The sequence below is a fragment of the Elephas maximus genome, chromosome 5 (genome assembly GCF_024166365.1).
Source record: "Elephas maximus indicus isolate mEleMax1 chromosome 5, mEleMax1 primary haplotype, whole genome shotgun sequence".
NCBI lineage: Eukaryota > Metazoa > Chordata > Mammalia > Proboscidea > Elephantidae > Elephas > Elephas maximus.
In genome coordinates this window covers 2,110,595-2,138,305 of record NC_064823.1, presented here as the reverse complement: position 1 = coordinate 2,138,305, position 27,711 = coordinate 2,110,595, and the positions used below count along the sequence as shown (strand labels likewise).

Here is a 27,711-nt window from a genome sequence, read left to right as displayed (position 1 = left end):
CATTTCAATGTGCATTTCAAAGCCTCTCTCATTAAGCCTTAAGGAAAACCAAGAAACTAATCTGAGCATTATCCACACCTGCGCAGGTTCCTGCTGAATCACGTTTCTCCAGTTTAGGGATGATGGCATTCATCTTTGCATCCTCAGCACCTAACATGTGGCTAACACCTAATATCTGTTTGATAGGTCAGTGAGTGAGTGAGTGGGAGAATGAATAAACGCATGAATAGTAATAAATTGGCCAGGGAGTAAAAAAAGGAAAAGACCAAAAAAAAAAAAAAAAAAAGAGCCCATCGAAGTACTGAAACCTGGCAGACTCTACCTAGGAAGTCAGCTGGTCTCTCCGTGGTATCTCAAATCTCTCTCTTTGATTGCACAGAGCAGTATTAGCCTTTTATAATTAAAATCTTTCTTCACATCTAATATTCTTTCCACAGTTAGTCCACCATGTCAGTTTATTTATTTATTTAATTATTGTACTTTAGATGAAGGTTTACGGAACAAACCAGCCTCTCACTAAACAATCAGTACACATATTGTTTTCTGATACTGGTTACCAACTCCACGACATGCCAACACTCTCTCTTATGTGCATTTATTTTTAAAGCATTTGCCAGGGCAGTACAGGGAGTCATTCTGAAACTTGGCCTGCTGCCAAAGCTAAAGCTAAAACAAGTAGATTCTACTGGCCTGAAGTTAATAAAGAACGTGGTGTGGTAAACACTTCTCCACCAAATGCAAAGTGTACACTGATTATAAAGGTCACTGGCTGCATACTTCAGGCACATTCTTTTGATACCACGTTCAACATCAGTTAGTGATCCAACATAAGGGAAAAAGAAACAGACTTCTGTCTCAAATTCAAGCGGTTTCTGATTACCTGAAGAGCTTCTTTTTTCTACTTTAAATAGGTAAAAGTAACAGTTCTACCAAAGCTTTCAATGGATTAAGTTGGCCGTTTTAGGTAAGGTGGAAATCTACTTCCTTTGATGAAATACGCAGTGCAGGTCAACAGGAGCGTTTTGTGCCACTCTGGGGCCCATGCTGGATCCTTCCAGCTGTGCTCTCTTCCCCTTTGTATTCTTAGTCCTTACTCTTTACCCATTTTGGGTTTTCTCTAGGTCACACAGTCCTCATTCACCATAGCTATGTAATTGCCATTAACTGGTTACTCTCTTTTGAAGTTAACATTTCAGGCTTCACAAACTAACACAATGAAGCCACTTCACCGGATTTCAGAATGTGAAATCTAATAAAGTTCTAATAAAAGTAACATAGGTAAAGAAGAGGAGTCCCTGGGTGACGCAAATGGTTAACACACTTGGCTGCTAACCAGAATGTTGGCGGTTCAAGTCCACCCCGAGGTACCCTAGAAGAAAGACCTGGAAATCTACTTCCAAAAACCAGCCATTGAAAACCGTAGGGAGCACAGTTCTACTCTGACACACATGAGGTCTCCGCAAGTCAGAATCAACTCAACAGCAACTATTTAGGAAAAGATGAATTTAGCTAATTTGTTTTTTTGTAAGATGTTAGAGATATATACCCATGGTTTGAACAAATCATCACAGTTTTAATGAGTTAACCAACGCTAAAAGCTTCTGATGATATGAAAATAAGATTATATTCAACCATATTTCGTAACTTGTCCATCATGACAGCAAAGAGCCTAATGAAGGCACTAGGGAGATGATAACTTCAGCTCCAGATAACTTAGGCTGTGCTCGCCTTCTTCCTCTTCATTTCCAAAATAGAATAAAAAATACTGATGCAACGGCATTTTTTCCCTTAAAAAGTCCCTTAAAAAGGTAAACGGTACACAATACTGGGGAATCCAGAACAACTTGTACAAGGCAAGGTCATGGAAGCTCCACAGACATATCCAAGCTCTATGAGGGACTGAATTGCTGGGCTGAGGGCATGGGACCATGGTCTCGGTGAACACCTAGCTCAATCAGCATAACTAGTTTATAAAGAATATGTTTTACATTCTACTTTGGTGAGTAGTATCTGGGGTCTTAAAAGCCTGTCAGCAGCCACCTAGGATATGCCACTGGTCTCACCCCTTTGGGAGCAAGAGAGAATAATAAAGAAAACTAAAGATACAAGGGAAAGATTAGTCCAAAGGACTAATGGACCACAAATACTACGGCCTCCACCAGACTGAGTCCGGTACAACTAGATGGTGCCGGCTACGACCACTGACTGCCCTGACAGGGATCACAATAGAGGGTCTGTGATAGAGCCGGAGAAAAATGTAGAACAAAACTCTAACTCACAAAAAGAGACCAGACTTACTGCCTGACACAACCTGGAGAAACCCTGGAAGTACGGCCCCTGGGCGCCCTTTTTACTCAGTAATGAAGTCTCTCTTGAGGTTCACCCTTCATCCAAAGATTAGACAGGCCCATAAAACAAAACAAGACTAAAGGGGCACGCCAGCCCAGGGGCAAGGACTAGAAGGCAGGAGGGGACAGGAAAGCTGACAACAGGGAACCCAAGGTCGAGAAGGGAGAGTGTTGACATGCCGTGGGGTTGTTAACCAATCTTGTAAAACAGTATGTGTACTACCTGTTTAATGAGAAGCTAGTTTGTTCTGTAAGCCTTCGTCAAAAGTACAATAAAAAGAAGAAAAAATCCCCTTTTAACAATTATTTCATTTGGATCTGAGCAAGCACTCTTAATGGAGGGAGATCACTACCCAGTTGCTCAGATTTTGTTATGACCTCTATGGTACCAAAAATCTCAAAGTGTTGGTGATTGGCAGGGATTATCACCTTCACCCACAGTAGGAAGAAGTCAAAAACTTCACCCACTTCATCTCTTCCCATAACTTCATGGAGCATCAACTCTTGAGTCCTACTCTCTGACTCAAGGCACTAAAAAGCTTTTTCTCAAAGTTGGTCCTTGACGTGATTAGCAACCCTGCATGGGTCCATCGTGAGTACCTCTTCCTCATCAGACCACTCCAACAGTTAATGCCTGTCTTAAACTCCGGCGTGCTAAGGTGGTAACTCTGAGACCAAAGGCACCTGGTCAGGAAAAAGCCTTCCATTTTAAACTGCTGGAACCAGGAGGTAATCAGATGGCCTCTAAAAACCTTAAAAGATGTTCCAATACATAAGGGGTGTGAAGCCACTGTCTACCTGAGACATCAACAAGCAATGGACATGTATCTGTTTGCATGTAGGCAAAGCAAGGGATGCACAACACTGGGATGGAGCTGAGCACCACAGGTAGCAAATGAGAACAATGGGTACTCTCCAACCAAGCTGGAGAACACTTCTTACTTCTGGAACAATCACCGTCCACCCTCAGTATGCTCTGTTCTGTTATTCCAACCAAATGATCAAAATGCACTTCCCTGTCTTCAATGGACTCAAGTTAAATGATATTTATCCTTCACCCAAAGATTGGCAGCCGAATTCTTACTCAGACCACAGGAACCAAGGGGTTATTTAAATTTGCTTTCGGTATTCCAGAAATGTCAGGGGGAGAGGTGGATATACTCAAGGTCATATTTTGGCTCTCGTGAACTTGCTCTGATTTCCTTCAGTCTCAGCTTGAACTTGCATATGAGCAATTTATGGTCTGTTCCACAGTCAGCCCCTGGCCTTGTTCTGACTGATGATATTGAGCTTTTCCATCATCTCTTTCCACAAATGTAGCCAATTTGATTTCTGTGTGCTCCATCTGGCAAGGTCCATGTGTATAGTCGCCATTTATGTTGGTGAAAGAAGGTATTTGCAATGAAGAAGTCGTTGGTCTTATAAAATTCTATCGTTCGATCTCTGGCATTGTTTCTATCACCAAGGCCATATTTTCTAACTATTGATCCTTCTTCTTTGTTTCCAACTTTCACATTAAAATCACCAGTAATTATCAATGCATCTTGATTGCATGTGCCATCAATTTCAGACTGCAGCAGCTGATAAAAATCTTCTATTTCTTCATCTTTGGCCCTTGTGGTAGGTAAGCATATTTGAATAACAGTTGTATCAACTGAAGGATAGATTTGACAGATTGAACACTGGAGACCGAAGACCAGACAAGTTGTGGAATGACATCAAGGACATCATACGTGAAGAAAGCAAGAGGTCACTGAAAAGACAGGAAAGAAGAGACCAAGATGGATGTGAGAGGAGACTCTGAAACTTGCTCTTGAACGTTGAGCAGCTAAAGCAAAAGGAAGAATTGATGAAGTAAAAGAAGTGAACAGAAGATTTCAAAGGGCCTCTCGAGAAGACAAAGTAAAGTATTATAACGACATGTGCAAAGAGCTAGATATGGGAAACCAAAAGGGAAGAACACGCTTGGCGTTTCTCAGGCTGAAAGAACTGAAGAAAAAATTCAAGCTTCGAGTTGCAATAGTGAAGGATTCAATGGGGAAAATATTAGACGATGCAGGAAGCATCAAAAGAAGATGGAAGGAATACACAGAGTCATTACACCAAAAAGAATTAGTCGATGCTCAATCATTTCAAGAGGTAGCATATGATCAGGAACTGATGATACCGAAGGAAGAAGTCCAAGCTGCTCTGAAGGCACTGAAGAAAAACAAGGCTCCAGGAATTGATGGAATATCAATTGAGGTGTTCCAACAAATAGATGCAGTGCTGGAGGTGCTCACTTGTCTATGCCAAGAAATATGGAAGACAGCTTCCTGGCCAACTGACTGGAAGAGATCCATATTTATGCCTATTCCCAAGAAAGGTGATCCAACCGAATGTGGAAATTATAGAACAATATCATTAATATCACACACAAGCAAAATTCTGCTGAAGATCATTCAAAAACGGCTACAGCAGTATGTTGACAGGAAACTGCCAGGAATTCAGGCCAGTTTCAGAAGAGGACGTGGAACCACATATATCATTGCTGATGTCAGATGGATCCTGGCTGAAAGCAGAGAATACCAGAAGGATGTTTACCTGTGTTTTATTGACTATGCAAAGGCACTCGACTGTGTGGATCATAACAAACTATGGATAACACTGCGAAGAATGGGAATTCCAGAACACTTAATTGTGCTCATGAGGAACCTTTACATAGATCAAGAGGCAGTTGTTCGGACAGAACAAGGGGATACTGATTGGTTTAAAGTCAGGAAAGGTGTGCGCCAGGGTTGTATTCCTTCACCACACCTATTCAATCTGTATGCTGAGCAAATAATCCGAGAAGCTGGGCTATATGAAGAAGAACTGGGTATCAGCATTGGTGGAAGACTCATTAACAACCTGCGTTATGCAGATGACACAACCTCGCTTGCTGAAAGTGAAGAGGACTTGAAGTACTTATTAATGAAGATCAAAGACCACAGCCATCAGTATGGATTGTACATCAACATAAAGAAAAAAAATTCTCACAACTGGACCAATGAGCAACATCATGATAAACAGAGAAAAGACTGAAGTTGTCCAGGATTTCATTTTACTTGGATCCACAATCAACAGGCATGGAAGCAGCAGTCAAGAAATCAAAAGACACATTGCATTGGGTAAATCTGCAGCAAAGGACCTCTTCAAAGTGTTGAAGAGCAAAGATGTCACCTTGAAGACTAAGGTGCGCCTGACCCAAGCCATGGTATTTTCAATCGCATCATATTCATGTGAAAGCTGGACAACGAATAAGGAAGACCGAAGAAGAGTTGACGCCTTTGAATTGTGGTGCTGGCGAAGAATATTGAATATACCACGGACTGCCAAAAGAAAGAATAAATCTCTCTTGGAAGAAGTACAACCAGAATGCTCCTCAGAAGCAGGAGGGATCAGTCTCTGGAGAAGGACATCATGCTTGGCAAAGTATAGGGTGAGCAGAAAAGAGGGAGACCCTCAACGAGGTGGACTGACACAGCAGCTGCAACAATGGGCTCAAGCATAACAATGATTGTAAGGATGGCGCAGGACTGGGCAGTGTTTTGTTCTGTTTTGCACAGGGTCGCTATGAGTCGGAGCCGGCTGGAGGGCACCTAACAAGAGCTACAACAAGGGGGAGAGGGATGCAGGCTGCAGTGTTTAAGCAGGTGGACTCAAAGGAGAGTGCCTGCATTCACATACCACAAGGTTGAGCATTTGCAAAGCCGAAATAATGGGAAGTGCTTACTTATTAGGGTTGCTGAGACAACTGAATGAGGGCGCATACGGAAGGCACTCAACACGGTAACAGGCTCTCAGTAAGTGTGCAACTTGTGTTATATATGATTATTAGGATCACTAATTCTTATTAAGAATCTCACTGCAAAATCCAGAAATTGTTCCTGACCACCCACATTAAAAAAAAAAAAAAAAGCTTCTGAAGCCACCCAAATGACTGAATCACAAAAGGGGAAAATGGTTTGCAAGCTGGTACTCATCTTGTGCAATGAATACCTGGCCTAAAATCCTATGCTTTCCCACGCTAAAAACAATAACTAAACATTTTCAGAGTACTTCAGTGCGTTCAGACTCATCACTCATTTGATCTTCACAAAAATCCTGAGGAGCAGGTATTATTACTTTTCTCACCTGATATCTATACGAAAAAACTGAAGCTGGTAGAGTTGAGACTCAAAGCCAGACTTCATTCTAAATCCTTTCCTCTTTTCACTATACCATGAAGCAGGCATGTTCCTTAATCAGTGCTGAATACAGTAAGAAACGTTGCTACTTCAGTTTTCCACTTCTTATTTTCTTTTTCAGATAAGAGAAACCATCACAGAACATGAATGGAGCTGAATGCCATGATGAACGGTCCCGCTCTTTTTATTCTGTAACTCCTCATAATAAAAGCCATGACTTACTGAGCTCTTGGTAGGTTCCAAGCGCTGTTCTAAACATTTGACATATACAGATGTAAACTATCCCTACACATAACCAAAAAAAAAAAAAAGAAAAACTTGTTGCCTTTGAGTCGATTTTGACTCATAGCAACCCTAGAGGATGAAGCGGAACTGCCCCATCGGATTTCCAAGGTGCGGCTAGCAGGTTTGAACCACAGCCATTTTGGATGGCAGCCAAAGCTTTTAACCACTGCACCACTAGGGCTCCTACTTCTATCTCCATTTTGCAGATGAGGAGACTGAGGCAGAGAGACTCAACCTGCCCAAATCACACCAGCCTGGAAGGACTGGTTAGTGGGTTCTGAACTCAGGTCAAAGCTATTCTGCATCTCTGAGCATAAAGGTACCTGGATGAGAGAGATGGGAGGTATTGACATTCAGCCCCAGCTCGGCCTAGGGGGTTGTGCCTTCCCAGGGGCACAGCTCAAAAGGAACACCTTTTTCTAAATGCTCAATGTTCTGTGTAGGACCTGCTGAGGTAGTCTGCTCCAAAGCCGTGCTCTTAACCACACGTCTATGCTCGTACACACTGGACTGCTGGCCCTAGAGGAGGCACTCAAAAAAAGTATTAGTAAACTTACAAATAATGTATAATATGTAATGAGTTCTAAGTTATTAAAGGGGAATGGGCTTAGGACTATGGGTCGGAGGAGACCTTAACCTTCTTCAGCTGACTTCCAGGACAGCAAGTCTCCATGGACAGATCGTGGTCAGAGACCCATCATAGGTCTTGCTTGAAAAGAAAACCAAACACTACCAGATATCTTTGTGCAGCTGCAAATATATTTAAATCTGTGAACACGTTCTGGCTTAATAGCTAGATGTAATGTAAGACGTCTCAAAAATAACTCCAAGAAGACTCTCAGGAAATCAGAATACCATTCCTAATTAGGACATTGTTACTGTCTATCCACCCATGTTCTCCAAGTCCTAAATAACATGCTGCTCAGCTCTCATCTCATCCCATTAAGTGGTTATTTAATTAACTGAATGAAATCTGGTCTTGGTGAGGTAATATTAGCCACACTACTACCAGTGAAAACCAGTTTCAATACAGAGCTCAAGTCTTCCTGAGCTGATGTGTACCAAGGTTCACAACAACCCAGGAAGCTACAGAATTCCCTCACAGCTATCAGGAGACCAGGTTTTCTGCGGAAAGTTTATTTGAATCAGTAACACTGTAGGGCTAATTTCAAAGACGCTGATGAACATCACAGTAAATGAACCTTCTGATACAACCCAACCAACAGCATAATCTTTAATTTATATTAATAGGCATCCTGGCAACATCACATAAAACAATTGCCAATATAATAACCTCTGACTAGCTACCCAGATCTGAGCAGTGGCTGCCCCCTTTAGAAAGGGCATGAAATCACCAATTTTCCTGGTCCCCATCACTTTATATTGTCTCCCAGACAATGAGTATCAGTTTCCATTTATCACCTTGTACTCTTAAAAAACTGAAATTTTGTTCACAGAAGAGAAATACATCTCTATAATCTTAAACTACATCACTAGAAAAGGGCATCGTGTCTGGTAAAATTAGGGGGTCAGCAAAAACGAAGGAAACCCTCAATGAGACGGATTGTCATAATAGCCACAACAATGGACTCAAACATACCAACAATCGTGAAGATGACACAGGCTTGGGCAAAATTTCATTCTGTCATACATAAGGTCATCACGATTCCAGTCAATTCAGCAACAACTAACAACAAGAAATATCTCCATCAAAGTGGAAAAACGAAAGACAGACTGAGAGGACTACATGTTTTAAAATATTGGGAACAGAGATTCCTTTGTAAAGAATACTCTTAAATGTTTAACAGTTTTAAAAACTGACCTTTACAATGTAGACAATACCCCTCTTCTTTCCACTTCCTCCCTTCCCATTTTCCTTCAGAAATAATTGCTTGGTTTTTAAATGCCAGGAGTTATTAAATATCCAGGTACTAATCCCTCTTTTATTTAGCTGGTGTCAGGACCAGACTTGCCCAGAAAACAAAAAACTGTAAAAAATGAAAACTTCTCATAAGGTATTTTTCCTTGATAGATGTTTTCTGATCCTCCGGAGGTTTTTTGGGACTGGAAGTCTGATATTCCCAGATGCCTGATCTTCCCTGTAATTTCATCAAACAAGCTTACAACATTAAACAAACAACATTAAGTTCTGGTTACGTGTGTTTATACACTCACTTCAGATTTGCCTTCCTTATTTACTACTTTGAGTCTCCCAGAATGCAATCTTAATAAATGTACGTAAACCAAAAAAAAAAAAAAAAAACCAAACCTGATGCCGTCAAGTCGATTCCGACTCATAGAGACCCTATTTGACAGAGTAGAACTGCCCCATAGAATTCCCAAGGCGCACCTGGCCGATTCGAACCGCCGACCCTTTGGTTAGTAGCCGTAGCACTTAGCCACTACGCCACCAGGGTTTCCAAAGGTACGTAGAACTGCCTAAATCATCTGTTTAACATTGTATGTGATGTAAAAAGAATGCACTATACTTTGATTCCAAGGAAATAAGGAACAGTCATTTGTTATGCCTTAATTCAAAAAGCACATGGCCTGGAAGGCATTATGCTGAGTGAAATTAGTCAGTTGCAAAAGGACAAATATTGTATAAGACCACTATTATAAGAACTTGAGAAATAATTTAAACTGAGAAGAAAACATTCTTTCCTGGAATGTTATGAGGGGGGGGAGGGAGGGAGGGTGGGAGAGGGGCATTCACTAATTAGATAGCAGATAAGAACTACTTTAGGTAAAGGGAAAGACAGCACACAATACAGGGCAGGTCAGCACAATTGGACTAAACCAAAAGCAAAGAAGTTTCCTGAATAAACTGAATGCTTCGAAGGCCAGCATAGCAGGGGCAGGGGTCTGGGGACCATGGTTTCAGGGGACATCTAAGTCAATTGGCAGAATAAAATCTATTAAGAAAACATTCTGCATCCCACTTTGAAGAGTGGCATCTGGGATCTTAAACGCTAGCAAGCAGCCATCTAAGATGCATCAGTTGGTCTCAACCCACCTGGATCAAAGGAGAATGAAGAACACCAAGGACACAAGGCGATTACGAGCCCAAGAGACAGAAAGGGCCACATGAACCAGAGACTATATCATCCTGAGACCAGATGAACTAGATGGTGCCCAGCTACAACCGATGACTGCCCTGACGGGGAACACAACAGAGAACCCCTATATATTAAAAAAAAACCTTTATATTAAAAAAAAAAAAAAAAGCACATGGCCTGACAATTTACCATCCCAGACAGTTACTATACCCAAACCCTCTCCTCTCCCATCCTCTCCCCTCCTTAAATAAAACAAGGCTGTTTTATTTATACACTATTCTTATTTGGTATAGTGCTGACCCAGAGCTGGTAGCTCCTCAGCAGACTTTTGATACTGCCACTGCCATTGTTCCTGGCTTTGTTGAGGCAGATGGAGGGTACTTTAATAAGACAAAACTACATCTGGGAATACAGAATTCTAATACCATATTGGAAGGCGCTCTGGTGGTGCACAGTGGTTAAAGCATTCGACTGCTAACTGAAAGGTCGGCAGTTCAAAACCATCAGTGGTTCCTCGTGAGAAAGATGTGGCAGTCTGCTTCCGTAAAGATTTACAGGTTTGGAAACCCTACAGGGTCGCTATGAGTCGGAATCCACTTGATGGCAGTGGGTAATACCATATTAAATTGGACTAATATTCATACTTTTTTTCACTGTAAATATAATTTACAATGGAAGATAAATTCAGGATTTCTTTAAATCAAACTCTACCTATCATCAAAAAAAAAACAAAAAACCCAGTGCCGTCGAGTAGATTCCGACTCATAGCGACCCGATAGGACAGAGCAGAACTGCCCCATAGAGTTTCCAAGGAGCACCTGGTGGATTCGAACGGCCGACCTTTTGGTTAGCAGCCATAGCACTTAACCACTACGCCACCAGGGTTTCCCTACCTATCATAAAGAGAGATTCTCTCTGACATTTATATTCTGTTTGAAGGCCATCCCCAGGGCCCTTTCAAAAGTGATTATGCCCAAAGAAACTACCTAAATTTGATAAACTTGCTGAAAAATCTTCTTCCGTTCTGCATAAGCATTATCAGCTGTCTAAGACAAAGCTGTAGTTGGTAGGTAAGAATCAAGGAAAAAAAAAATCATAATGACTTTATAAAATCCAGTGCTCTTCTAAACATTCATAAAAGCTACCCTAAGCACAACAGAAGACAAAAAAAAAATCTGCAAGTGACCTTTAAAAACACAGATTAAAGTTCTGTACGGTTGTAACATCCAAATGTACACAATCTCTGTGACAAACTGAAATAAGTATAAAAACGAGAGAATAAGACGTGTCCTTTGCTAGCCAACCAACGTTTACATCAGCACTAAGAAAGGGGGACAGGTAACAACTCATTATAGCTTATTCCCATTAAGGATACAACCTAGGTTATTTACATTGTGAAAATGTCATGGAGTGCTTGCTTGGGCAAAGGCACACACTGAAACTGGGGATGTACTGACAAGATTAGCAGTTTCTGAAAAGAATGGCCTAGATATTTATGATTTTTTTATAAAAATGAAGCTAAATCAAGTCTTCATGAAGATGCCATGGATTTTTCCATGAATCTGGGGTGGGGGGGGTGGTCAGAAGAAAACTGAGCTGTATCAGGGAGAGGGTGATGGGGATGGAGACACATGACTCAGCTAAACAGATGAGAGCAGATAAATAGGCAAAAGTCAGAGGGTATATGCCACCTTCTTACTAAATATGAAAGGTTACCCTCCCCCTCCCCCCAAAAACCAAACCCATGTGCCGTCGAGTCGATTTCGACTCATAGCGACCCTAAAGAACAGAGTAGAACTGCCCCCATAGGGTTTCTAAGAAGTGCCTGGTGGATTTGAACTGCCAACCTTTTGGTTAGCAGTCATAGCTCTTAACCACTACGCCACCAGGTTTTCCACAGGTTACCCAAGCAGGGAGACATTTGAAAACTACAGGTGGTCCAGGAAGCAGAGGGAGACTAGGAATAGGAGAAGTAGAGAATAGGAAGAAGGGGAGGTTTAAAGTCCTTAGCCTGAAGATTAGCATCCTAACAGTTCTAAGTTGGGTGTATGGTCTATAATTACTAGCCACGCTTTCCAATCAGAACTGCACAGTGATTAGGCTGGTGGAAGAATTTTAGCGTGCAAAAAGGAAGTGCCAACTCACTCATCTGTATTTGGACCCTACTCTTCTGTCCATTTCCCCTCTGGAAAAGAGAATTAACAAGGGGAAGCCACGGAAGTTCCTTGTGAGAGTCATGTGCTCTGGATAGGAGGCCCCAGCCAGGGCAATATCAGCCCCTCACCCTGAGAGACCCTCCATTTGACTGCTCCGTGTGCTGCTCCTCCCATCCTACCTCTCCCTCTTCTCTCACTCTGTCTCTTACACACACACACACACACACACACACACACAAAACATCCCTAGGGTCTTCAGCAGAATGAGAAACTGGGAATTGTAATTAAATAGACGCACATCTGGGTATCAGTGTAAGAGTGAAAGAGATACAGTAGCATTTAATCATTGTATTCAAAGACAGCTGATATTGTTTAAACAATGCATAGTAAACTGAACATTTTTAACTGTTTGGAAGCCTAACAGAATTATATGGAAATGCTATAAGATTTGTTACACTTTCTAGTAGTCCTACAGATGCTCAATGAGATAGACTGACACCGTGGCTGGAAATGGGCTCAAACATAGCAACGATTAGGAAGATGGTGCAGGATCAGGCCGTGTTTCATTCTGTTGTACACAGGGTCGCTGTGAGTCGGAACTGACTGGATGGCACCTAACAACAACATAGTAATCCTGAGGAAAGCACAACAGTATGTTCCTGAAAATTAATGCTTTAATTTTTTTTTAATAATTTTTATTGTGCTTTAAGTGAAAGTTTACAAATCAAGTCAGTCTGTCACATATAAGCTTATATACACCTTACTACATACTCCCTTTTACTCTCCCCCTAATGAGTCAGCCCACTCCCTTCTTCCAGTCTCTCCTTTCGTAACCGTTTTGCCAGTTTCTAACCCTCTCTACCCTCCCATCTCCCCTCCAGACAGGAGATGTCAATACAGTCTCAAGTGTCCACCTGATACAAGTAGCTCACTCTTCGTCAGCATCTCTCTCCAACCCATTGTCCGGTCCCTTCCATGTCTGATGAGTAGTCTTCAGGAATGGTTCCTGTCCTGGGCCAACAGAAGGTTTGGGGACCATGACCACCGGGATTCTTCTAGTCTCAGTCATACCATTAAGTCTGGTCTTTTTATGAGAGCTTGAGGTCTGCATCCCACTGTTCTCCTGCTCCCTCAGGGGTTCTCTGTTGTGCTCCCTGTCAGGGCAGTCATCAGTTGTGGCTGGGCACTAGCTAGTTCTTCTGGTCTCAGGGTGATGTAAGTCTCTGGTTCATGTGGCCCTTTCTGTCACAGGCTCATAGTTATCCTGTGACCTTGGTGTTCTTCATTTTCCTTTGATCCAGGTGGGTTGAGACCAATTGATGTAATGCTTTAATTTTAATTCATTAATGCTCTACTTAAAGAGTCCAAATGTAAATATGTTTGGTCCTGCTTATTTTATTAGAGACTGACCTTGGTGCCTAGGTTAAAACAAAGATTTTAGAAATTCATTTCTACTGCTCATATGCAAAGGGTTTTCTGGATCAAGGAGCATTATCAGCAAGTAATCTAGAAAAAAACTGAAATAGATAAACAAAGAGTTCACTTTTCTCCTTAAAGTGTAAATGGAGATCAAATTCTTAATGTTCTTCCTCACCAAACTGCTTTGGTAGAAAATTTAGTGTTGAGGAATATAAGATTTCAGGGTATTGGTTCTTAATTTTTTTGATTCACCATCTACTTTAAGGAGCTGATGAAAGTGGTGGAGCCTTAGCTCCAGAAAGATATACATTCACAATTAATTCTGTAAATTTTTCCACAATTTCAGGTTGTTCAAGGACCTCCTGAAATCAAGTCAGGCTTAAGTATTTCTAAAAGAAAAATTAGTTTGGGGGCCAAGGTTATAATGAAAATAATAGTAAGCTCAATAATATTTTTAGGTCCACAAAGAGGAACTATGCAGATACTGAATACAGAAAATCTTTTAGACATATGACACAAATTACATTAATAAAAATCAATATTTCATGCCAAATTTATGTTTTTCCTCCTTTGATAGCTATAAACTTTTAAAGATTTACCTCTCTCACAATGAACATAAATATTTGTTTTCCTTATTGAACAGCCACACAAACAGCCTATTCCTTTGTCTAGTTTGCCATCCAAACTTTCAATGCCTTTTTAATGCACGTTGAATGGACACTGGATTGAATTCATATTGCAGGCCTAAGGACAGCTTAACTAGAAGACTCAAAGTGGGGAAAGTTCAGGAAAGGTTTTCTGGGAAAATCCAGAGATAGTTCTCAGCCGCTGTTCCTGGAGTGCAGAGTAATATAACTGGCCCATGAGGGATGCTAGTCAATGCCATCAAACCATGGGAGAAGGCACAGTCTCGGTCTCTTAGTTCCCTCATCTCCAGACTCAAGAATGCAGTTCTAAGACAGGGACTCACTTCGCCTCAGTTTCTTTTAGCTTTCCAAAGGATTCATTCAAAGATCATCTTCTTCTCTCCTTTTTCTTTCCCTCTCTCTTTATCCCTTTTCTCTTTTCAAATTCAGTCGAGTACAAATCCCAGCTCCACCTGTTACTTTCACGGTCCCCTCAAGTATGACACTTGACTTCTGCAAACACTCAGTTTCGTCATCTGTAACAGTGAGAGTATTATCTAACCTATAAGGTTGTTATGAAAAGAGGCAAATGTATGAAAAGTTCTCAGCAGAATGCCTGAACTACAGAAAGATTTCAGAAGTCACCGGGTTGACTCCAACTCATGGTGACCCTATGTAACTTACATGTTGTAACTTACATGGTCAGCTGCTAACCAAAAGGTGGGAGGTTCAAGTCCTCCCAGAAGAGCCTTGGAAGGAAGGCTTGAAAGCCTACTTCCAAAAAATTAGCCACCGAAAACCCTATGGAACACAGTTCTGCCTTTATACTCCATGCTAATTGTAAAATTAATAAAAATATGTAATAAAGGATTAATATAACCACAATAAATGACATTTTGAAAATTAGCTTTAGACTACAAAGATTTAAAAACCCATTACAAAGATGTCTTTTAGAAATAACGTATATCACATATTCATTATCGTAACCCAAATGTGTCGCCATTGAGCTGATTCCAATTCATGGTGACCCTACAGGACAGAGCAGAACTGCCCCACAGGGTTTCCAAGGAACGGCTGGTGGATTCGAACCGCAGAACTTTTGGTTAGCGGCCAAGCTCTTAACCACTGTGCCGTCAGGGTTCCCATTCATTTTAGTAAAAGATATGTAAGTATTATAAAATGCCAAAAGAATGATAAAATAAATGAATTAATGATTTCTTCTTTTTATGCTTCAATTAAAGAGTCCAAATATAAATCTGTTTGGTCCCACTTATTTTTATTAAAGACTGACCTTGGTTCCTTGGTTAACAGGAAGATTTTAAACTTTAATTTGTACTACTGAAAAGCAAAGCGTTGTCCTTATTAAGGAGCATTACAGGCAAGTAATCTAGAAAGAAACTGAATTAGATAAAGAGTTCACTTTGTGTTTAAAGTGTAAACAGAGATGAAATCTTTAATGTTCTGCTTGACCTTCACTCAAGCAAGCCTTAGAATAATGGGAACAGACAGGTAGGAGTGGAAGTGCAGTTACAGGTGGCATTTCACAGACCTCACCTCATGGACTAGACAGCTATTCACCACCTTTGTGTTCCCTGGATTCAGATAGAAAGGAGAAGAGTTGATTCATCTATATGAAAGTTTCCAATCCCGATCTCCAGTGGAGTGTTAGAAGAGCCTGAATGGATCTCCTCAATGAATCCCAGTTTAGGAAACTTAGCAGTCCAGCACTCCCTAAAAAGATGTATAAATAACCTAACAGCGAAATGTCATTTGAAACAAACTAGAAGCCAGTGGCAAGCATCGAGCACCTTAAAAAGTGACTGGTCAATCTTATGAGCTCCACGAGCATTGGAATACGCACCTGACAGAAAAGAAAAGGGGGAAATGGGCTAATGACTTCTTCATAGTTCTCTAGTTCAACTATTAAAGCATGTTTCCAAGTCACAAATTTCTGATTGACTAACTGTGGTGGTGGAATTAATCCTACGTACGAAGAGAAAAGGTGGTCTTCTAGTTCCCCACGTCAGTTCCCTCTCCCTGGTAGTCGCACTTTGCCACTGCCAGCTGTTGTGGAGTTGATTCTGACTCAGAGAGACCCTATAAGACAGAAGGGAACAACTCCATAGCGTTTCCTAAGCTGAAATCTTTATGGGAGCAGATCAGTGGGACTTTTTTCCTGCAGATCCGCTGGGTGGGTTTTAACCACTAACCTTTCAGTTAGCAGAGGAGCACCTAACCACTGGGCTACCAGGTCTTCTGCCACTGCCAGGGAGAGCTACTGTTCAGAAATACAAGAGAGAGAAAAAGAGGGAGGGAGGGAGGGGAATAAGGGAGGGAGGAAGGGAAGGGAGGGAGACAGACAGAGAGACATTATGTTTGTGTGTGTACTAGCAGAGCTTTCAAAATGTGCATATCCAGGAAGGAAGGAAGGGGAGAACAATTTAATGTTGCTGACTTCGGTTTGGTGAACTACTCTAATAGGTCCCTGGCCCTTCTAGTCATGGTATGTTTGTGATTCCCACAAAATGATTGGGTAGGACTATGCAAATAAGGTGTTTGTGGCCCACTGAGAGGATTGGAACATTTCTGTCAGTTTATCTTACTGTGGGGGCTTTCATGTTGCTGTGATGGTGGAAGCTATGCCACTTCAAACAACACCAGGGTCCCATGGTGGACAGGTTTCAACAGAGCTTCCAGACTAAAACAGACTAGAAAGAAAGACCCGGCGGCCTACTTCTGAAAAGAATTAGCCTATGAGAATCTCATGAATAGCAGCAGAACACTGTCCGATATAGTGCCAGAAGATGAGCCTCTCAGGTTGGAAGGCACTCAAAATACGACTGGGGAAGAGCTGCCTCCTCAAAGTAGAGTCAACCTTAATGACACAGATGGAGTCAAGCTTTCGGGAGCCTCATTTGCAGGTGTGGTATGACTCAAAATGAGAAGAAAAAGTTGCAAACATCCATTAATAATCGGAACATGGAATGTACAAAGTACGAATCTAGGAAAATTGGAAATCATCAAAAATGAAATGGAACACATAAACATCAATATCCTAGGCATTAGTGAGCTGAAACGGACTGGTACTGCCCATTTTGGAATCGGACAATCATAAGGTCTACTATGCCAGGAATGACAACTTGAAGAGGAATGGTGTTTCATTCATTGTCAAAAAGAACATTTCAAGATCTATCCTGAAGTGCAACGTGTCAATGATAGGAAAATATCCATATGCCTCCAAGGAGAACCAGTTAATATGACTATCATTCAAATCTACCCACCAACCACTAATGCCAAAGATGAGGAAACTGAAGATTTTCACCAACCTCTGCAGTCTGAAGTTGACTGAAGATGCAATCAGGATGCATTGATAATTACTGGTGATTAGAATACGAAAGTTGGGAACAAAGAAGGGTCGGCAGTTTGAAAATATGGCATTGGTGATTGACAGGAACAATGCCAGGGATCGCATGATAGAATTTTTCAAGACTAATGATTTGCAAATATCTTTCTTCACCAACATAAACAGCAACTATACACATGGACCTCGCCAGATGGAATACACAGGAATCAAACTGACTACATACATCTGTGAGAACAGACTACAGAAAAGCTCGATATCATCAGTCAGAACAAAGCCAGGGACTGACTGTGGAACACGCCATCAATTGCTCATATGTAAGTTCAAGTTGAAACTGCAGAAAATTAGAACAAGCTCTAGGCACTTACTGGAAGAGCTAAAGAGCTTTGTAACACTTGCCCACGCAGGGCAGAAGACCACGCTGAGGGGCGAGGGGCCAAAAGCCAAGAGAAGAGCCTCCCTGCAAGCATGGCTGAGAATCTGTCCTGGCCAATAAACTATATTCTGAGTCATTTCTCATCCTGAATTTTAACCTGTTACTTCCCTAATAATAAAAATGGACTGGTATTGGCCATTTTGATTCAGACAGTCATATGGTCTACTATGCCGGGAATGACAACTCAAAGAGGAATGGCATTGCATTCATTGTCAAAAAGAACATTTCAAGATCTATCCTGAAGTATAATGCTGTTAGTAACAGGAAAATAACCCTACACCTACAAGGAAGACCAGTTAACACAAATATTATTTCAATTTTACACACCAACCACTAATGCCAAAGATAAAGAAATTGAAGATTTTACCAACTTCTGCATTCTGAAAGTGATCAAACATGCAATCAAGACGGATTGATAATTACCAGTGATTGGAATTTGAAAGTTGGAAACAAAGAAGCATCAGTAGTTAAAAAATATGGCCTTGGTGATAGAAATAATGCAGGGGATTACATGACAGAATTTTGCAAGACCAATGACTTCTTCATTGAATATACCTTTTTTTCAACAACATAAACAGAGACTGTACACATGGACCTCACCAGATGGAATACAGAGGAATCAAATCAACTGTATCTGTGGGAAGAGATGGTGGAAAAGGCTCAATATCATCAGTCAGAACAAGGCCAGGGGTCAACTTTGGATTAGACCATTGATTTTTCATATGCAAGTTCAAGTTGAGGCTGAAGAAAATTAAACAAGCCAATGGAGCCAAAGTAGGATCTTGAGAGCCAAAGCAGGATCTTGAGAGCCAAAGCACATCCCACCTGAATTTGGAGACCATCTCAAGAATACATCTGATGCATTGTACACTAAATGACCAAAGACCAGACAAATTGTGGGATGACATCAAGGATATCACATGTGAAGAAAGCAAAAGGTTATTAAAAAGACAGGGAAGAAAGAAAAGATCAAAATGGATGTCGGGAGAGACTCTGAAATTGTTCTTGAACGTACAGCAGTTAAAGTGAAAGGGAAATATGATGAGGTAAAAGAACTGAACAGGAGATTTCAAACGGCAAAGTACAAGACAAAGTACAATAACGAAATGTGCAAAGACCTGGGCTTAGAAAATCAAAAGGGAAGAACACACTCACATTTTTTTAGCTGACAGAACAGAGGAAAAAAAAATTCAAGCCTCTGAATCCATCTCTGAGTCATTCTCCACCTCCCTTGTCCATTTCTTATTTTGAAATATCCCTAACTCAATTCTACTCTCCATTTGATTTGTTGTGCAAACAGTTTGCTCTCAACTATTAACTTAAAGGCTAGTGGTTCAAACCCACTAAGCAGCTCCATGGAAGAAAGTCCTAATGACCTGTTTCCATAAAGATTACAGCCAAGAAAACCTTATGCGGAAGTTCTATTCTGTAACACATGGGGTTGCCATGAGTTGGAATGGACTGACTGGCACTCAACACCAACAACAACACTGACATACTGCACAAAAGACAATCAAAATCAAGAACCAGAACAAGGTGGGCCTGTTGAATTCAGATTATCTAACTGATACAGAAAATACTGAAGTTGTCAAGGATTTCATTTTACTTGGATCCACAGTCAATGCCCAAAGAAGCTGCGGTCAAGAAATCAAACAATTTATATTGCATTGGGCAAATCTGCTGCAAAAGACCTCTTTAAAGTGTCAGAAAGCAAAGATGTCACTTTGAGGACTAAGGTGTGCCTGACCCAACCCATGGTATTTTCAATTGCCTCAAATGCATGTGAAAGCTGGACAATGAATAAATAAGACCAAAGAAGAATTGATGCATTTGAATTGTGGTGTTGGCAAAGAATACTGACTACACCATGGACTGCCAGAAGAACAAACAAATCTATCTCGGAAGAAGTACAGCAAGAACAGTCATTAGAAGCAAGGCTGGTAAGATTTCCTCTCATGTACTTTGGACATGTTGTCAGGATGGACCAGTCCCTGGAAAAGGACATCATTATTGGTAAAGCAGAAGGTCACCGAAAAAGAGGTGGGCCCTCAATGAGATGGACTGACAAAGTGGCTGCAACAGTGGGCTGAAGCGTAGCAACGATTGTGAGGACAGTGCAGGACTGGACAGTGTTTTCTTCTGTTGCACACAGGGTCGCTATGAGTCGGAGCCAACTTGATGGCCCCTAACAATGACAACAACTTCCCTAATAAACCCCATAACAGTGCATATAGTCTGTGAGTTCTGTGTGGTCACTGCAAGAAATTATCGAACCCAGCAGAGGAGTAGAGAGTGCCATGAGAGGGACAGCTGGTGTCAGAATTGGTAAAAAGTTTGGAGAGAGGAGATATGTCTGACCTCCAGCTCATAAGAATCAGCCTTGGGCTGATGCTGATCTTGGTTTTCTCTCCTCACACTTGTGAAGTTAGATGGAGGTCTGACACCAACAAACCATTTTTACACTGACCAAAAATTACCTTCTCCAAAAAAGTCTGAATATTTGACTTAAATTTGTTAAACTGCCTCAATACCTGACATCAGATATCCATTTGCTTTAACAGCATCCTTCAAAAAATGCACCGTCTCTGTAAACTGCAGAATTCATCTGTTACTCACACTGGCATGAATCAGTTAGAACCAGTTGCCACCCAACATCTACATTAGGTCATGTGCAAGGAGAAACCAGTGATGTGGCCATTGTCGAGGAATGGTACTTTATGTTTTCTGCATTTTACATAACATCTCGTAGAATCTTCACAAGGGCGCTAAAAGATTAATAATTTTATATCAGAATGAAACTCAGAAATGCTGAGAAAACTCCCAGATCACAAGTCTGCTAACAAGTGGGGCTGGGATTTGAATCCAGTTGTCTGCTTACTATGAAACGACTGAGGAAGAGGAAAGCCTTGGGAGGGTGATGGAAAACACAAAAAGGGTGAGCAAATAGCAACTCTCCTTGTTTTCCAATTTTGCCTACAGCATTCCCTGCACGCCACTCCACTCTTCCAAGCTGAAAGCTCTAAGACCCAGAACTCAAAGTGGAACCTACTACGGCTGTTGGCATTACAACATACCTAGTACCAAACGGTGGGGAGCATTCGTGGTTCAGAGGTAGGGTTCTCACCTTCCATGAGGGTGACCCAGGTACAATATCTAGCCAATGCACCTCATGCATAGCTCTCCCACCTGTCAGTGTAGGCTTGTGTGTTGCTCTAACACTGAACAGGTTTCAGAAGAGCTTCCAAACTAAGATGAGCTAGAAAGAAAGGACTGGCCATCTACTTCTGAAAATCATTCAATGAAAACCCTATGGATTGCAACAGTCTAATCCACAACTGATCATGGGGATAGTGAAGGGCCAGACATTTCATTCCACTGTGCATGGATGGAGGTCACCATGAGCCATGGTCAACTCAACAGCAGCTGGAGGAATTCCAAATTCCTGATTAGTACACTGGTACAAAACAGGTTTTTATGTATTGGCCTGGGAAACACACCACAATTTACATCCTGACTTCTTCATAACCGGGTCCTCTCTGTACATGATGACAGCAAAAAGGATATATGCAGTGGCCCTTAGAGCAGGATGTCTGCCTCAAACCCTCAATTTCTAAAAGTGGGAGTAGATTTTCTCTTGCCTACTGTTTGAGCCCAGTTTACAAACACTCAGAAGACCTCAAGAGCCATCTTAAATCCTACATAAATTCTATACATTTATACTTCCTTTCCTTTGTAGAATAAGGTAAAGTCTCAAGACAAATTGGGATGGGTAACTAAATCGTTCTATGGACAAAATTCTCCTGAGGCTGATGATTACAACCAGAGGGAGAGATATTCATGGAAAAGCAAGGAAATTTTGCTTTTGCCTAACCAGGCTCTTCTTGCAAGCAGCATTTGCTTATATGTAAATATTATAAGTCAGTCCTATATACAGCTATAGAATACCACCCATCCCAACACACAAAGAAGTCACTAGTTTTGACGCTAAGCTCCGTTAGGAACTTATACAAATTTCCACTGCTGTTATATACAAATAAAACTACAAAGAAAAACATTAACCATTAAGTACAACTAGTAGCAACTTAGGTAATGCTTACAGGTTAACAAGATGAAAATATTTGCCCTAAAACAAACACCTGTTAACCAATCAGGTCTTTAAGAGAATTGCTTTGTTATTTCCCTCTCATCATTGGGAATTCTTGGATTATCTGATTATCAATTGGAGAGGCTCCCAGTTGTGAAGGTCTCCGTGTGGTGCAAAAGTCAATCTCCTAGACAGTTCTATCTCAAGACAATTCAATACAGACTTAATTTAGTCTGTGCTCATATTGTCTCCATGCCAACATTCTTGACTCTACCAAATGTATTAATCCAAGTTTGAGTACTAAGTTAGTAATTGCTCAGCAATACAAATGTGTCTTTTCTTTCTTTTACTTTTTTGTAAAATTCAGCACTCTAAACACAGTTGGTCATCAAGTACATTTCTGACAGAACAGGTTGCTGAGGAAATCACGCTTTTGATTTTGCATAATAAGAAATTGTGACTTTCTCTAACTTTGTTCTATGTTCTAATTCACCTGGGGTACATAAAGCTCCTAAAATTGTGTGTCAACTTTCTGGGTGGTTATTTTTCTAGAGGTAGAATCCATAGCTTTTATTAGATTTTCAAAGGGGGTTGTAAGAGGAAAAGAAGGTTAAGATATGCTGTTATAATTAGTCTTGTAAAGAATAACAAATAAATATAAAGTCAAACAGATCCCCACTTATTAGTTACATGATCCATGGCAAGTCATTCAATTTCTCTAAAATTTTAGTTTCCTTTTCTATAAAATGGGGATGATAATAACACCAAATCTTACAATGGAATGGGCAGTGGTAGTTCAGTAGTAGAATTCTAGACTTCCATGTAGGAGACTTGGGTTCAATTCTCAGCCAATGCATCTCCTTAAAAGAAATAATACAAATAGAAAACGATGGAACCATGCTAAAATAAACTGCCAAACATGCAAAACAAAATTATCCATCAGGAATGAAGGTGAAGTGAAGACAATTTTTCAAGCATTCGAAAGCTGAGAAAATGTGTCACCATCATGGTCTCACTAAAGCAAAGAGTAAAGGATGTTTTCCAGGTGGTGAAAAAACAATTCCTGATGAAAGGTCAGAGAAGAAGGGAGAAAGTACAACAAAAATGGAAAATATGTGCTGAATACCAAACCAAACCCATTACCACAGAGTCGATTCCAACTCATAGCAGCCCTACAGGACAGATTAGAACTGTCCTGTAGGGTTTCCAAGGAGCAGCTGGTAGATTTGCACTGTGACCTTTTGGTCAGCAGCCAAGCTCTTATCCACTCTGCCACCAGGGCTCGTGTACTGAAGAGACTTTAAAAAATATAGTAGAAATTATATGTTCTTAGGTTAAAAATACATTAGGAATTAAAATACGTTACGACAATTGCATATAAATTGGAGGTAAGTATTCCGAGGTCCTTGTGTTACCTGGGAAAAGAAAAAAAGTACTGATAAAAAATTAAAAAATAAAAGTACCAATCAACAACAGACTTTGATTAGTCAAGAATACGTGTGTAAGCACTAAATGAATGGTGAGATGAGTATAAAACTTCTAGCTAGTAGAGAGTGGAAAAAAAAAAAAAACCCGTTTCTCACCTAAAGGCAAGGAATGGAAAAAAAAAAAAAAACATAGGGCAGGTAGAAAAAGTTGAAAGCACTATTCAAATAGGAAATCACATATACCTTGACCAAAAAAAAAAAAAAAAAATGCAATTAGGAGGCAAAGATTTTTCAGACTAAATTAGGGGGAAAAATCAACTACCTATTTTTTATAAACCCTGGTGGCATAGTGGTTAAGTGCTATGGCTGCTAACCAAAAGGTCGGCAGTTCGAATCTGCCAGGTGCTCCTTGGAAACTCTATGGGGCGGTTCTACTCTGTCCTATAGGGTCACTATGATTCGGAATCGACTCGACGGCAGTGGGTTTGGTTTTGGTTTTATGTTTTATAAAAGACACATTTAAATATGGGGATACAGAAAGGATAAAAATGGAAGTATGAGAAAAGGTATACCATACAAACACTAGCCAAATAATTTTGTTGTAACTATAAAAAATGAAGCAAAGTAGACTCTAAGGCAAAAAGAAATTCTGGAGATACAGAGAAATATTTAATAATGATAAATGTTTCAATTCACTAGGAATATATTATAATTACAAATGTATACATACCTAATGGTATAACCTCAAAACATATAAAACAAAAATCAAATGCTGCAAGAAGAAATAGTCAAAACCACCTTATAGTGGAAGAACTGAACACACCTCTCTCTGTAACTGACAGAGGATTACCAAAAAAAAGAATATATCGGTTAAGATATGGAAGATTTGAACAATATAAGCAACATATGTACCCGCATGTATATGAATATAAAGAGAGCATTTATTCAGTACCTGTAATACATATGTTCTTCTCAAGCACGTGTAACATTTACAAAAATTGTCCATTGACAGAGCATAAAACAAGTCAATTAATTTCAAAACATGGAAATCACACAAAATGTGAATTCTGACTGCAGTAAAATAAACACAAATATTTGGAAAAGAATTCTAGGTCCCCAAATCCATCCTCTGCCCTGGGACCCCAGGACTACATCACCAGGACTCCCTGTGAAGTTGGCTTCCATTGGGTTCCACTGATGGGAGGCAATGGCAGAAGATGGGAGCGTGGGAGAAGAGAGGGGTCAGGGTGTGCCCTCCCCACTCCTTCTTTCTCTGCATTTCCAGGAGTGGTTTCTTCTCTCCAGGCCAGAGCTCTCCCTCCAAGGCTCCAGCTCTCACGGACTCCAGTAACATTGTTCCTGCCTCTTAGTCTTCAGACCCACTGCTGTGTCTCAGTATCTCTTATTGGTTCTGGTAACCCTGCTTCCATCTAAGTAGCCCTTTCATTAAACTCTCTTCATTTGAACTAGGTTGGACTCTGTTTTCTGCTGGGACTCTGTGGGGAGTGGCAATTTTACATTAATTTTTGTGACTATTTCATCAACATGTCTTCTCCCACTAGGCTGTGAGCTTCATGACACTGGAACTCAGGAAGTTGTCAATAAATATTTGTTAAATGACTGAGTGAGTTAATGAACAAACTTATATTAAAATTAGAATATACGGTGGTTCAAACAGCCAACAAGCTCCGCTACTAACTGAAAGGTTGGAGGTTCGAGTCTACCCAGAGGCACCTCAAAAGAAAGGCCTGGCAGTCTACTTCCAAAGAATCAGCCAATGGAAACACTATGGCGCACAGTTCTACTCTGACACATACGGGGTCACCATAAGTCAGAATCCACTCAGTGGCAACTGAGTTTTATTTTTAATACATACTGCAACGATTGCTTAAAATGCTCCTGCTACGTTTGATGTGGCACGGATCTGTCAGAGCAAACATTCTACTTCTGCTGATTGAAAACGGCCTTTGTTAGCAAAAATATTTTTACTCATGGGAATAATTTCAATTATTCTAGCAATAAGTGCAATAATGATGATTTCTAAGCTAAAAAGCTATCTTTACAACCTGAAATAAGCCACTAACATTCAGATTCCAAGTAGACTAGTCACTTAGAGCTCTAAGAGTCAGTAGAAACACAATAAAAATCTTAAGTAGAAAAGGAAGGCTCTGCATTTCTCAAAACCTCTTGCAAATGATCTGGGAAAATAAATAGTATTACATGGTACAGGAGGGTAACTCCAGGCCAGGACTGCTTTTTGTTACCACAGTAAATTATCTATTTAACATTATTGTCCCAGGATTAAAAAAGAACATTGTGATCCCAAAATTAGATATGCAAGCTACATATTAACATATATGATTAGACAACTCCTCCAAAATAAATGAAAATCCTGATTCCAAGCCACTAATCAGAATTTCCAGACAGGGTCTGGAGCCCTGCAAAGTCCTTGCTCCTTTATGGTTGAAAAAGTGTGGAAAAGCTGTTTATCTACAGACCGTCCCAAGCACTAGAAAGATCTTTCAAATGTATACCAGTGTATGATGTAACACATGACACCTGAATTTTAATCTTGATCAAATTAGTTTATAATTCATCATCACACATCTAAATACATACTACATTCAGATTTTTTTTTTTTTTTTTTTGGAGAGGAGAGCATTTTGAAGGCAACAATTTCCCTATCATGCAAACTCCTGAAGGCTGACACGTTTTGAGCTCTTAAGAGGTCAAAGTCCATTTCTTCTGCAATCTCTTTCCTGGTTAAACTTCTCCTATTTTTTCTGCTAACTTTTCCACCGTAAGAAGTATTCCTGTTCTGTACATACTAACTAACAGGGAGAGAGGAAGGTCCAATGTCTCCAGTATGGTACGAGTTCAAGATTATCTGTAACCTCCCATCATGCAAACAATTTGGAGCCCTCACAGTACAATGGTTAAGCAGCTGAATGCAGCTGGCCGGCGGTTCGCATCCACTAGCTGCTCCTTGGAAACCCTATGGGCAGTTCTGCTCTGCCCTGTAGGGTCGCTGAGTCCCAACCAACTCAACGACAACAGGTTTGGTTTTTCATTCGTTGGTTTGTTTTGGTTTGTAATGTCACACTTCCTGGGATATAGGTTTCACTGATCCATAATCCTCAATGACATGATACTGCTTCAGTGACAGCTGCCGTATTAATAATACCTTGTGAGGAGGAGGGAGATGGAGTGATGGAATTAAAATAGTTAAAATGCAGTTAAACAGCTAATCCTTTTCTACATTCAGAGGCAGATAATCTGCTTTGTTTTATGTACAACCCAAGAATTCCTTTTTCCGTATTCATTCTCTTGGGTCATAACTAATATGGGAAATGACCACACCAGCTCCTTACAGATTGCTTCCGTGGAAACAAAAGAGCATTTTATACCTCATTTGCTATTGCCAGTAAGAGTGAAGTAAAAATTAACCTTCCTCCATCCCTCCTACCCGTATAGAAAGAGATTAATCAAACATACACACGAACACACACACACACACCGGGGCGCGGGGTTAGCTACCGCAGTCAATTCCTAAGGGCTAATATTCCCCCCAATCCCAGACTCACTCATCTCCATTCTCGTCGACATCACCCAACACTTGAAGGGCCCCATTCCCCGCCAGGATTAGAAAAGAAGCCTTTCTCTCCTAGTCTGAAAATCACGATCCCCGAAGTCCAGCACGCACCCAGGCAGGGCGGTCGCCCAGCCCCAGGGGACCGGGCGGTGTCTCGGGTGCCCGAAGCCCAAGGCCCGCGGGCGGCGCCGCAGTGCTCCCGGCCCCCTCGGCAGGGACCAGCCGCTGGTCCTTACCCGCCAGTCCGCCGCCGCCGCCTCCATCGCCCGCGTGTCCCTTCCTCCGCTGCAGAATGAAGTACGGATTGGCCCTCTCGGTGATCCACAGCGCGTTGGCCAGCAGCACCTCTTCGGGGTTCACCCACATGTTCCCTGCCGCCGCCGGCGGACGCACAATGGGGCCGCCGTTCGGGTCTTGCACACACAGGCGCGCACAGGCGCGCACTCCCGGGCACACGCGCGCTCGTCGCCCGCCCGCTAGGTGCGGCGGCGGAAAGCGACTTCACCAGGGGGCGGCCCGCGGCGTCCGGGCCACAACAAAGCCCCAGCGGGCGGCCGGGGAGGACGGCGAGGACGCGGGCACGGCGAGGAGCATCCTTCCCGCGGCGCCGGCGCCCACCGCGAGCCCGCGGCCGCAGACGCTCAGGCCGCTGCCTGGGGCGCCTCAGTCCCGCTCCCGTCCCACCGCGGCGGGAGGAGCAGAAGGAGGGG

At 41.4% G+C, this 27,711-nt stretch overlaps 1 protein-coding gene across 1 annotated transcript in view; it reads right to left on the bottom strand.

Moving 5' to 3' along the window:
- TBC1D9 (TBC1 domain family member 9) overlaps positions 1 to 27,464 on the bottom strand; it is a 146,495-nt gene extending 119,031 nt beyond the window's left edge. Inside the window, exon 1 of the mRNA XM_049885237.1 lies at positions 27,238 to 27,464. Within this exon, the coding sequence (XP_049741194.1) occupies positions 27,238 to 27,367 (130 nt within the window). The 5' untranslated portion in view covers positions 27,368 to 27,464. The remainder of the gene's footprint in view (positions 1 to 27,237) is intronic.
- Positions 27,465 to 27,711: the final 247 nt, after the last annotated feature.